Raw genomic sequence first — 12582 nt, 5'->3', positions numbered from 1 at the left:
CTGCTTACTTGATGCTGTGCTGCAGAGGGTCTCAAGCGTTAATGCACCTCACGGTTTGTTATACTGTGATTGCTGCTGCCAGCCTGGGGTTTCTGGTTCTGTAGGTCTGGGGCAGGATGAGTTAGTATTTCTAGCATGCTTTCTGGCAGTGCTGGTCTGGGGACCCCACACTGAGAATTTCTGCTGTATGTGGATGTTATACCAACATTTCAAAAGAAGGAAATCCACATCTATGATAGTGAAAGGGAAAATGGCGAGGTTGTAGTTCATTGTGAATAAATTCGGGTAGAGGTGGGCAAGATGGGGACTTTGTACCTGGTGGCTTCCCCATGTTGTTGTTGGTGTTTTGTTTTGTTTTTAATATGAAATTCATTGTCAGATTGGTTTCCATACAACACCTAGTGCTCATCCCAACAGGTGCCCTCCTCAATGCCCATCACCCACTTTCCCCTCCACCCTACCCCCCCATCAACCCTCACTTTATTCTCAGTACTTAAGAGTCTCTTATGGTTTGCCTCCTTCCCTCTCTGTAACTTTTTTTTTCCCCCCTTCTCCTCCCTGCTGGTCTTCTGTCGAGTTTCTCAGGATCCACATATGAGTGAAAACATATGGTATCTGTCTTTCTCTGTATGACTTATTTCACTTAGCATCACACTCTCCAGTACCATCCACGTTGCTACAAAAGGCCAGATTTCATTCTTTCTCATTGCCACGTAGTATTCCATTGTGTATATATACCTCAATTTCTTTATCCATTCATCAGGTGATGGACATTTAGGCTCTTTCCATAATTTGGCTATTGTTGAAAGTGCTGCTGTAAACATTGGGGTACAAGTGCCCTGATGCATCAGCACTCCTGTATCCCTTGGGTAAATTCCTAGCAGTGCTATTGCTGGGTCATAGGGTAGGTCTATTTTTAATTTTTTGAGGAACCTCCACACTGTTTTCCAGAGTGGCTGCGCCAGTTTGCATTCCCACCAACAGTGCCAGAGGGTTCCCGTTTCTCCACATCCTCATCAGCATCTATAGTCTCCTGATTTGTTCATTTTAGCCACTCTGACCGGTGTGAGGTGGTATCTCAGTGTGGTTTTGATTTGTATTTCCCTGATGAGGAGTGACGTTGAGCATCTTTTCATGTGCCTGCTGGCCATCTGGATGTCTTCTTTAGAGAAGTGTCTATTCATGTTTTCTACCCATTTCTTCACTGGATTATGTTTTTCAGGTGTGGAGTTTGGTGAGCTCTTTATAGATTTTGGATACTAGCCCTTTATCTGATATGTCATTTGCAAATATCTTTTCCCATTCCGTCAGTTGCCTTTTAGTTTTGTTGATTGTTTCCTTTGCACTGCAGAAGCTTTTTATCTTGATGAGGTCCCAATAGTTCATTTTTGCTTTTAATTCCCTTGCCTTTGGAGATATGTCAAGAAATTGTTGCAGCTGAGGTCAGAGAGATTTTTTCCTGCTTTCTCCTCTAGCGTTTTGATGGTTTCCCCTGTCTCACATTCAGGTCTTTCATCCATTTTGAGTTTATTTTTGTGAATGGTGTGAGAAAGTGGTCTAGTTTCATTCTTCTGCATGTTGCTGTCCAGATCTTCCAGCACCATTTGTTAGAGACTGCCTTTTTTCCATTGGATATTCTTTCCTGCTTTGTCAAAGGTTAGTTGGCCATACTTTTGTGGGTCCAGTTCTGGAGTCTGTATTCTATTCCATTGGTCTATGTGTCTGTTTTTGTGCCAATACCATGCTGTCTTGATGATTACAGCTTTGTAGTAGAGACTAAAGTCTGGGATTGTGATGCCTCCTGCTTTGGTCTTCTTCAATATCACTTTGGCTATTCAGGGTCTTTTGTGGTTCCATACAGACTTTAAGATTGCTTGTTCTAGCTTCAAGAATGCTGGTGCAGTTTTGATTGGGATTGCATTGAATGTGTAGATTGCTTTGGGTAGTGTTGACATTTTAACAATATTTATTCTTCCAATCCATGAGCATGGAATGTTTTTCCATTTCTTTGTGTCTTCTTCAGTTTCCTTCATAAGCTTTCTTTAGTTTTCAGCATACAGATCTTTTACATCTTTGGTTAGGTTTATTCCTAGGTATTTTATGCTTCTTGGTGCAATTGTGAATGCGATCAGTTCCTTTATTTGTCTTTCTGTTGCTTCATTATTAGTGTATGAGAATGCAACTCATTTCTGTACGTTAATTTTGTATCCTGCGACTGCTGAATTCATGTGTCAGTTCTAGGAGACTTTTGGTGGAGTCTCTTGGGTTTTCCATGTATAATATCATGTCATCTGCAAAAAGGGAAAGCTTGACTTCATCTTTGCCAATTTTGATGCCTTTGATTTCCTTTTGTTATCTGATTGCTGATGCCAGAACTTCCAACACTATGTTAAACAATAGCGGTGAGAGTGGACATCCCTGTCGTGTTCCTGATCTCAGGGGGAAAGCTCTCCGTTTTTCCCCATTGAGGATGATATTAGCTCTTCATAAATGACTTTTATGATGTTTAAGTATGTTCCTTCTATCCCGACTTTCTGGAGGGTTTTTATTAAGAAAGGATGCTGAATTTTGTCAAATGCTTTTTCTGCATCGATTGACAGGATCATATGGTTCTTATCTTTTCTTTTATTAATGTGATGTATCAACATTGATGGATTTGCGAATGTTGAACCAGCCCTGCAGCCCAGGAGTGAATCCCACTTGATCGTGGTGAATAATTCTTTTTATATGCTGTTGAATTCGATTTGCTAGTATCTTGTTGAGAATTTTTGCATCCATATTCATCAGGGATATTGGCCTGTGGTTCTCTTTTTTTGCTGGGTCTCTGTCTGGTTTGGGAATCAAAGTAATGCTGGCTTCATAGAATGAGTCTGGAAGTTTTCCTTCCCTTTCTATTTTTTGGAACAGTTTGAGAAGGATAGGTATTACCTCTGCTTTAAACGTCTGGTAGAATTCCCCAGGGAAGCCATCTGGTCCTGGATTCTTATTTGTTGGGAGATTTTTTTTCTTTTAATGTTTATTTATTTTTGACAGAGAGAGAGAGAGAGAGAGAGAGACAGACACAGAATTGGAAGCAGGCTCCAAGCTGTCAGCACAGAGCCCGACGCAGGGCTCTCTAACTCATGGACCGCGAGATCATGACCTGAGCCAAAGTCAGACGCTCAACTGACTGAGCCACCCAGGTGCCCCAAGGGAGATTTTTGATAACTGATTCAATTTCTTCACTGGTTTTGGGTCTGTTCAAATTTTCTATTTCTTCCTGTTTGAGTTTTGGAAGTGTGTGGGTGTTTAGGAATTTGTCCATTTCTTCCAGGTTGCCCAGTTTGTTAGCATATAGTTTTTCATAGTATTCCCTGATAATTGCTTGTATTTCTGAGGGATTGGTTGTAATAATTCCATTTTAATTCGTGATTTTATGTATTTGTATCCTCTCTTTTCTTTTCAAGTAGCCTGGCTAGAGGTTTATCAATTTTGTTTATTTTTCAAAAAAACCAACTCTTGGTTTCATTGATCTGCTCTACTGTTTTTTTAGATTCTATATTGTTTATTTCTGCTCTGATCTTTATTATTTCTCTTCTTCTGCTGGGTTTAGGCTGTCTTTGCTGTTCTGCTTCTCTTTCCTTTAGGTGTGCTGTTAGATTTTGTATTTGGGATTTTTCTTGTTTCTTGAGATAGGCCTGGATTGCAATGTATTTTCCTCTCAGGACTGACTTCGCTGCATCCCAAAGTGTTTGGATTGATGTATTTTAATTTTCATTTGTTTCCATATATTTTTTAATTTCTTCTCTAATTGCCTGGTTGACCCATTCATTCTTTAGTAGGATGTTCTTTAACCTCCATGCTTTTGGAGGTTTTCCAGACTTTTTCCTTTGGTGGATTTCAAGTTTCATAGCATTGTGGTCTGAAAGTATGCATGGTATGATCTCAATTCTTTTATACTTATGAAGGGCTGTTTTATGACACAGTATGTGATCTGTCTTGGAGAATGTTCCATGTGCACTCAAGAAGAAAGTGTATTCTGTTGCTTTGGGATGCAGAGTTCTAAATATATCTGTCAAGTCCATCTGATCCAATATATCATTCAGGGCCCTTGTTTCTTTATTTATGCTCTGTCTAGATGTTCTATCCATTGTTGTAAGTGGAGTATTAAAGTCTCTTGCAATTAACCACATTCTTATCAATAAGGTTGCTTATGTTTGTGATTAATTGTTTTATATATTTGGGGGCTTCTGAATTCGGTGCATAGACATTTATGATTGTTAGCTCTTCCTGATGGATAGACCCTGTAATTATTATATAATGCCCTTCTTCATCTCTTGTTACAGCCTTTCATTTAAAGTCTAGTTTGTCTGATATAAGTATGACTATTCCAGCTTTCTTTTGACTTCCAGTAGCATGATAGATAGTTCTCCATCCCCCCACTTTCAATCTGAAGGTGTCCTCAGGTCTAAAATGAGTCTCTTGTAAACAGCAAATAGATGGGTCTTGTTTTTTTTACCCATTCTGATACCCTATGTCTTTTGGTTGGAGCATTTGGTCCATTACATTCAATATTATTATTGAAAGATACGGGTTTAGAGTCATTGTGATATCTGTAAGTTTCATGCTTGTACTGGTGTCTGGTACTTTGTGGTCCTTGCAACCTTTTACTCACAGAGTCCCCTTTAGGATCTTTTGTAGGGCTGGTTTAGTGGTGATGAATTCCTTCAGTTTTTGTATGTTTGGGAAAACCTTTATCTCTCCTCCTATTCTGAATGACAGACTTGCTGGGTAAAGGATTCTTGGCTGCACGTTTTTTCTGTTCATCACATTGAAAATTTCCTGCCATTCCTTTCTGGCCTGCCAGGTTTCAGTAGATAGGTCTGTTACTACTCTTACATGTCTATCTTTGTATGTTAAGGCCCATTTATCCCTAGCTGCTTTCAGAATTCTCTCTTTATCCTTGTATTTTGCCAGTTTCACTATGATATGTCCTGCAGAAGATCGATTCAGGTTATGTCTGAAGGGAGTTCTCTGTGCCTCTTGGGTTTCAGTGCCTGTTTCCTTCCCCAGATCAGGGCAGTTCTCAGCTATGATTTGTTCTAGTACACCTTCAGCCCCTTTCTCTCTCTCTTCTGGAATTCCTGTGATATGGATATTGTTCCGTTTGATTGCATCACTTAGTTCTCTAATTCTCCCCCTCGTACTTCTGGATTTTTTTATATTTCTTCTTTTCTAAGCTTCCTCTTTTTCCATAATTTTATCTTCTAATTCACCTATTCTCTCCTCTGCCTCTTTAGTCCGCACTGTGGCCGCCTCCATTTTATTTTGCACCTCATTTATTGCATTTTTTAATTCATCATGATTAGTTTTTAGTCCCTCGATCTCTGTAGCAATAGATTCTCTGCTGTCCTCTATGCTTTTTTCAAGCCCAGGGATTAATTTTATGACTATTACTCTAAATTCTTGTTCTGTTATATTGCTTAAATCAGTTTTGATCAATTCGTTAGCTGTCGCTATTTCCTGGAATTTCTTTTGAGGAGAATTCTTCTGTTTCACCATTTTGGCTAGTTTTCTGTCCCTTATGTGTTTTAAAAGCTTGTTGTGTGCTCTGCACCTGTGAGCACTGCTATGTTAAAGGAGGGTCGTACACTGTGCAGGGCCTGGCCCTTCAGGAGGTGTTTTTCTGGAGATTGTTACTTGATCTCTATTTTCGTGTCCTTGGTTATCTTATTACCCTACTGGTAGTAATAATTTGGACCCTCCACCAGGTGTGCTTGGATTTGTTCCTTGGAACAGCCCAAGAAGGCAGCTGGGTAAGAAGATAAATGCCAGTTTGCTTGTTTTTTTTAATGTTTGTTTATTTTTGAGAGAGGGAGAGAGCATGAGCAGAGGAGGGCCAGAGAGAGAGGGAGACAGAATCCAAAGCATGCTCCAGGCTCTGAGCTGTCAGCACAGGCCTGACATGGGGCTCGAACCCACGAACTGTGAGATCATGACCTGATCAAGTTGGACACTTAACCGATTGAGCCACCTAGGCACCCTGTTGTTGGTTTTTTAAAATCACCTATAGTTATTAAAGCAGGGTTCTGACTTACACATGTAGTTGGTAACTTGTGTCTTCATTTCATTTTAGCCTGAAAACTGGTTTTTTAAAATGGAAGCCAGATTATGACAGTGCCGCTTCTGAATATGGAAAAGCAGGTATGTGTGACCGTAGCCTTGTAACTCCAACGTGTAATCTTAACATAGGCTGGTAACTTCTCGGCAAAGTACTTAACACTCGATGCTCTCTGTAAGATTTTAATAGTTAAAAAAACTAAAAAACAAAAAAAAATAATAAACCTGCCCAAACCCTTGCTTTGTTCTCACTTGTTATTTTCAGATGTGTTGAGGACTGAGTGAGAGGTCCAGTTCCCTGCAGCTGTCTGTCCTGACGGCAGAGATGGGTAGGGTTGGTGGCACATAGCTGCAGGGTTTTTGCATTGTTCTTACATGCTTGAATTTCAGTCAGTTGTTTGCTACTTCCAGGAGTCTTTCTGTATCTCTCTCTTGTGCTTCCTATAATTGAGTAAAAATTTTTCTTAATTTTTCAAAATTTAGCCTTAATCTGAATAGATCTGCCAATCTTGTGTTTGTTTGGCACATGTTTTTTTAAGAGCTGCGCTTTTGAGATACACTGATAAGTGTTCATGAAATATGAAGTTGTATAAATCTTTGAATAAATTTATCTGTACATTAGATAAAAATGATCTGCAATATGCAACAGAGAGGGACTTTATCAAAAATTTAGCATTCAATTATGCAATGATAGCTTTCGGCATATCCACAATTATTTCGGATATAAAGCCTAATGCAGTTTTTGAAGTGCTCTGAATACATTTGCAGTTGTGTTTCAGCCACAGCTTGGATCACGTTTGTTAGCCGAATGTAGAGACCACCTGTGTAATGTGCTTTTGATAGACTTTAGTTTTAGTATATCACCAAAGAATGCAGAAATCCGGTAAGTAGGAACTAATGAGTCTTTAACACTTTCATTTAAATCCTGAGTAAATTCTCTCTGTTGACTTACGCCGGTTATTTATGTTATACTTAAAAGGAAAATTATTAAAATCAAACCTCGTGTGGATTCTGTGGATACCTTGTACAAGAATGCTTTTGTAAGTGGAGGGCACAACGTTTTGCAAATCTCCTGAGGGAAATTTAACACAGATTTGTTTTATATGCATCCGAGACCATGAGTTGCTTTCACAGATAATGTATTTCAGGTCCTGTCTTGCCATTAAATCATCCATTGTTTCTTTTCTTTAAGGGGTTATGCAAAATACATTTAATCATTAGAATAACTTTTTTAAAAAGCAAAATGTGGAAGTCCAGGGGTGAAAATAGTTCGGTAGTTTATTTTCAACATTTTACTGACGAGAATTTTAAGAGTTTGATTTTAACAAGTACTTTTTTTTTTTAAGCAGTATCCTTTTTTACTTATTTGTAAGCAACCCTTGGCAAGTTTTCCAAAATCTGTAAGATCCTATTTTAGGACCATTCCTAATTGTTTTACTCTGATGACACTTTATAACAGTGAGCAATATATTTTAGCTCTTTGGACAATAGAAATGTCATTTTCACAGAAACCTACTGAACAGTGTAAAAGCTTTAAAAGACATGCATCGTTAATGTTTTGGGCATTTATTTAAAGATTGTGACAAAAGGAGGGTTTATTACACAAATATTGAATGTGTTTATTGGTCTTCAGTTTCTAAATAACTTGAAAGATGGACTTAGCTATAACTACAGCACTGTTTTTATTATTAACTGTAAAACTGGTGAAGTAAGGTACTGTCTTTTATGACAGTACCCGCTACTTGGGGAGTCTTGATTTGACTGATGCGGTTGTAGTTTCTCAAAGCGTAGGTGTTAAAAAGACTTGGCTTTGAGTGAAAGTAGCGCTGACTTATCGCCAGTAGTCTACAATTTAAAAAAAAGCAAAAACAAAAACAAACTTTTGAAAGTACTTCTAAGTTACTGGTAATCAAAAAAGTTACAAGAAAATTGCTTTTTAAAAAGTGCTGTTTTATAAAACTTCTTAGGTGTTTGATTAAAATAAGTATATTTTCTAATACTTCCCACGTGATACAGATTTTAGTAATGGTTCGTTTGAAGTTTTGTCATGATGGATTAGAACGTCTGCCTTTGTTGTTGTTCCGTTTCAGCTGTTGCTTTTAAAAACGCCAAACAGTTCGAGCAAGCAAAAGATGCCTGCCTGAGAGAAGCTGTTGCTCATGAGAATAACAGGGCGTATCTTTTTCAACCTTTACAAAGGAGTTGGGGAATTAGAATGATACAGACTGAAACTCGTTTTGTTATAAGTTGGCTACGTGTGGAGAGAACAATGCTATTAAGTTAGAAAATGATTAGAAAAAGTTCTGCATTTTTAACTGAGGGAGCATTTACAGAGACTTCTCATAATGTTTACACTGTTTTGCAGAACTGTAGTTGAGAGTTTATTTCTGTTGTTTCTGGATTTGCTCCATAGTGGTTTTACTTGGGCTGAAGTGAGGGAAATACACAGGTGCTGAAGAGTGAGGCAGGTAGTGGAAATTTTTAAAATACAGTCTTTCTTAAGTATTTGAAAAAAGATGAGTAGTTTAAATAAATTTTTCTGAGGTATTTGAAAATTTACTCTGTAAAAAGTGTCTTTTTTATCTACTTTGAAATTGCGGTTGTAATAACCTTGCATTTTAGTGAAACTTTACAGATAAATGGGCAGTGGAAAGAACTTAAAAATCTATGTGGTATTTTTATTTTTTCAGTGTTTTTGTGCATTATGTAGTTTTAAGCGACATCAACAGGCATAAAATTACTGCTTCATCTGTTTGTAGGATTTGTCTTTTGGAACCAACTGGGGCAGTTGACGTTGTTTTTTAAGTGGTAGATCTGTAGAAACTGTTGATTTGGTTTTTTTCCTTAATTTTAACTTTGTTACATCCATTCAGTCTTTTTCATGCTGCCAAGTAAGTAAATATTTTCCATGTTTTCATGTATTTGCAGTTTATGTTTTAAATGTTGCTGTTTTTCCATAGGTCGGTAAATTTTTCCTACGTTATAAATCCATAAATAGTGAATTATTTTGTATTGATTTAGATAAAATCATCATTTCCATTTGTTTCAGTCTTTACCTGACCCTTAGAAACTAAGTCACTCCTAAGATATACAGCGGTTAAGTTCAATTCACCAAATATTTTTAGGGCCATTTTCTTCAATGACCTATGAAAAAACAAGGATGTTTTCCCCCCTCTTCCTTGATAGTTAATAGTACTTGTGGATAGAAGCAGGCTTTCTCCTGCTTTCGTGGAGAGTACATGTTGCAAAACTTGGATTTAGTTTTGTCACATAGAAAGTCCTTTAACCTGTCTGAGTTTTACTTAATTTTGCATCTGCAAAGTAAAATCCCTTTAACTCAGATGTCAATTGTTTCCAAGGCATTATTGCCCTCAAAAATAAAAAGAAGAAAAAACTGTTACTCAAGGCCTAAAGCAGCATATAGTGCCTGAGCCAGTTTTAATTGATCTAACTTCTCCTATCTGTGGTAGAAAGTTTCTCCTCCTTATTTCATTAAGATCTCATCTGAGAACTTGTATTCTCTTTGCAGAGCTTATGAGCAAGCTGGCATGATGTTGAAGGTCAGTAATGTGTCACAACTGTTCTGTAGGTAAAATGAATTAACTAAAAGGTGTTAAAGTAAATTTGTGTTGAGATTGAAAAGTCTCCTTGCTGTAAGGTGAGAGGTGCTAAGATTTCATTTCCAAAGTATATTCTGTGTGTCTTAAGATAGGGAGTTTTAAAGGTGAAATTTAAGAGAAAACTTAATGGAGGAAACCAGGAACACATTTCTATGCTTTGTAACCAGGAGCTTGTTGATAAACAGAGAGCTCTTTGGGAGATTTCCCTACTGCTGAGAGCTTCAGGACATTTTAATGCAGTAAAAATTTACAAATACATGTTTTTTGTTACTCTTGGGTTTTATTTTTTTATTTTTATTTTTTAATTTTTTTAAAAATATTTATTTTTGAGAGAGACCGAGACAGAGCACAAGTGGGGGAGGAGCAGAGAGAGAGAGGGAGATACAGAATCGGAAGCAGGCTCTGCTCTGTCAGCACAGAGTCCGACATGGGACTTGAACTCATGAACAGCGAAAGTCAGACACTTAACGGACTGAGACATCCAGGCACCCCACTTTTGGGTTTTAGAAAGAAGAGTTTTGCTTGTTTTATAGAAGCTGGCATTGAAAAGAACCTTAGACTTAAGCAATTGATGTTTAATTCTGATTCTTGTTGAATGGAATAGTTGGCTAATGTGCTTGTGCCGCTTTTCATATTTCTGCCTCATTAAAGCAGGTTGGGAAGTAATACACTGTTGTGGTGAGAAAAAACATGTTACTTTATGACACTTACAAAGCATGCCAAGTAGCGGTTGACATAGAACATTTCCTTTCCATTTTTATGTTTCCTAATATGGTGAAAGCTGTTTGAATTATTATGAAGCTTTAAGAACTCATGCTTTAGTAAAACTATTTTTTTTAATTTTAATGACTTTTATAATCTTACTGATTTTTTAAAGAATACATGCTCATTGTAGAACATTTAGAAACTGGAAGGACCAAAAAATGTTAGTAATGAGTTTTTTTCTTTTAGTCATTTTTCTATGTACATACATATCTTACTATTTACATTTAACTTTTTCATGCAGATTTTCTTTTTCATGCCATTTAAAAAATTACTTTCAAAATATATATCACGGGCTTTAAGAATTTCCATATCCTTTGACCTAGGAATTCCAATTCTGTGACTCTGTTGTAAAGAGACAGATAGCAAAGATTTATGTGTAAAAATGTTTATTATATATTGCTTAAGAAAAATGGCAGTTATCTAAAGTTTTAATAATAAGGAGATATTTAAATAAATTATGGTGCTTCCTTGTGATAAACTGTTACGTTGCCATTGTAGTAAAGCTTTTCTGGATAAAACCTGCAACCAGATTTGGTGATGCAGGTCAGGTTATCAGCAGTTTCTTAGCAACTAAAATATCTCTTGTAGCCGAAGGAGCTGGGTGTCTGCCCTGACCTTCTGCTGTCCCAGGTCCCCCTGAGAAATAGGAAGCTCCCAGGTGGCTCGTGTCATCTCATTTGTGGCTATTATTAGGATCCACTCTCTTAATACAGAAATGCTAGACCACTATAATTTATAATCCTCACAGCTTCAGTTTATATTCTAACAGCTGGGCTAAGACTTGAGTCTTCATAAAAAGATACTATTTTGACATCATTTCCGCTGTGATAGTATTGGTTTAATTTGAGGATTTGAAGGCACTGCTTTGAATGAAGGAAAAATAAACCTAGTAGGTAGGGGAAGAGACAAGAGAAAACGCTTTCTGCCATGCTCTTGTATTTAAATTAAATGCCTTTGGACAGTCCTTAGCAGCATTAGGGGTCCTGAGCTACTTGGCTCAGTGTTAATTCCGTGGGTTAAAATTTCCATCAGTTTGTCATACAGACCTTCGTAATCATCTGCCAGCAAGGCTTAGGAAGTGACAATATGTGGAAGGAGGCCGAGTGGAAGACACTACTTACTGGAGCCGCCCCTGGTTCTGTCATTGTACGACTGTTAGATTTCATATCCTGGTTGCTCCACAGAAGCAGTAGGGTGACTCAGGCACAAAACCGCTGAAAATAAGCATGTTTTTATTTTCCTCTTGATTTTGCCATGCTACAAGAACATGGGGAAGAGTATAAAATAGTATAACTTTTCAGATGGCAGCCTATCCTAGCTTATTCCTTAGCTAAAGAATGAAAAAGTTATATTTGGACATCAGTAAGAATGAGACCAACAGGTTTTGTATCCTAAAGAATTTGCCAACTTAATGAGTGACTGAACAGGCAGATTTGAAAACAACCCATGAAACGTCTGCATGGAGCCTACTTGAAGATCTAAGGATGTCAACCCTAAGTAGGACAATGCCACGTAAACCTTATATCTGGCTTGTAAATGATTATTGTTCTGTTTCTAAAAGAGTTTAGATTTGGAGATAATAGATGTAAGGACCACAGGATGCTGAGACCTATGATCTCCTAGTGAGGCATGGAGTTAACGTGCTGGTGGCACTCATTGTGGAAAAGGGCTGCAGACTCTGATGAGCCCAGGGCAGTGGGGACTGAGGCAGGCCTGGGCGTATAGGACAGCAGGGAGTGTGGAGGGGAGTGCGGAGAGAGGAGGCCACTGCAGGAGACGCCACGCCTCCCGGGACATCCGCTCAGCCTCAACCCACTCCTGCCATGTGGGAATGAAAACCTGCTGATGCCAGAGCTTGTGAGCCTTTTTTAAAATAGGAAGCTGTAAGACAGAACCTTTGTGAAAGTTTCTGATTTAAAACTACTGAACGGTTCAAGCAAGATGCACTTGGAAATGAGGTACAGCCCTTGAGCTGCTGGTTTGCAGCCTTTGGCATAGGCTTCGCACCTGGTAGGGACTCAGTAAGTGTTCAGAGGATTATAAATCCTACAAAACAGTCAAGAGCAAGGGTTTTGGTTTCTACCGTTGGTAGAGCTTT

General features: G+C 38.0%; 1 protein-coding gene across 3 annotated transcripts in view; it reads left to right on the top strand.

Annotated features, from left to right (window-relative positions):
• Positions 1-12582, top strand: part of NAPG (NSF attachment protein gamma) — a 65168-nt gene that overhangs the window by 39944 nt on the left and 12642 nt on the right. For all 3 annotated transcript variants that reach the window (XM_042963212.1, XM_042963211.1, XM_007083537.2), the window contains 4 exons: positions 6116-6183; positions 8190-8274; positions 8973-8990; positions 9629-9659. In XM_042963212.1, coding sequence (XP_042819146.1) covers positions 6116-6183; positions 8190-8274; positions 8973-8990; positions 9629-9659 — 202 coding nt within the window. The remainder of the gene's footprint in view (positions 1-6115; positions 6184-8189; positions 8275-8972; positions 8991-9628; positions 9660-12582) is intronic.

The sequence above is a fragment of the Panthera tigris genome, chromosome D3 (assembly GCF_018350195.1).
Source record: "Panthera tigris isolate Pti1 chromosome D3, P.tigris_Pti1_mat1.1, whole genome shotgun sequence".
In the NCBI taxonomy this organism is placed as follows: Eukaryota; Metazoa; Chordata; class Mammalia; order Carnivora; family Felidae; genus Panthera; species Panthera tigris.
This window is presented reverse-complemented; position numbering and strand designations above follow the sequence as displayed.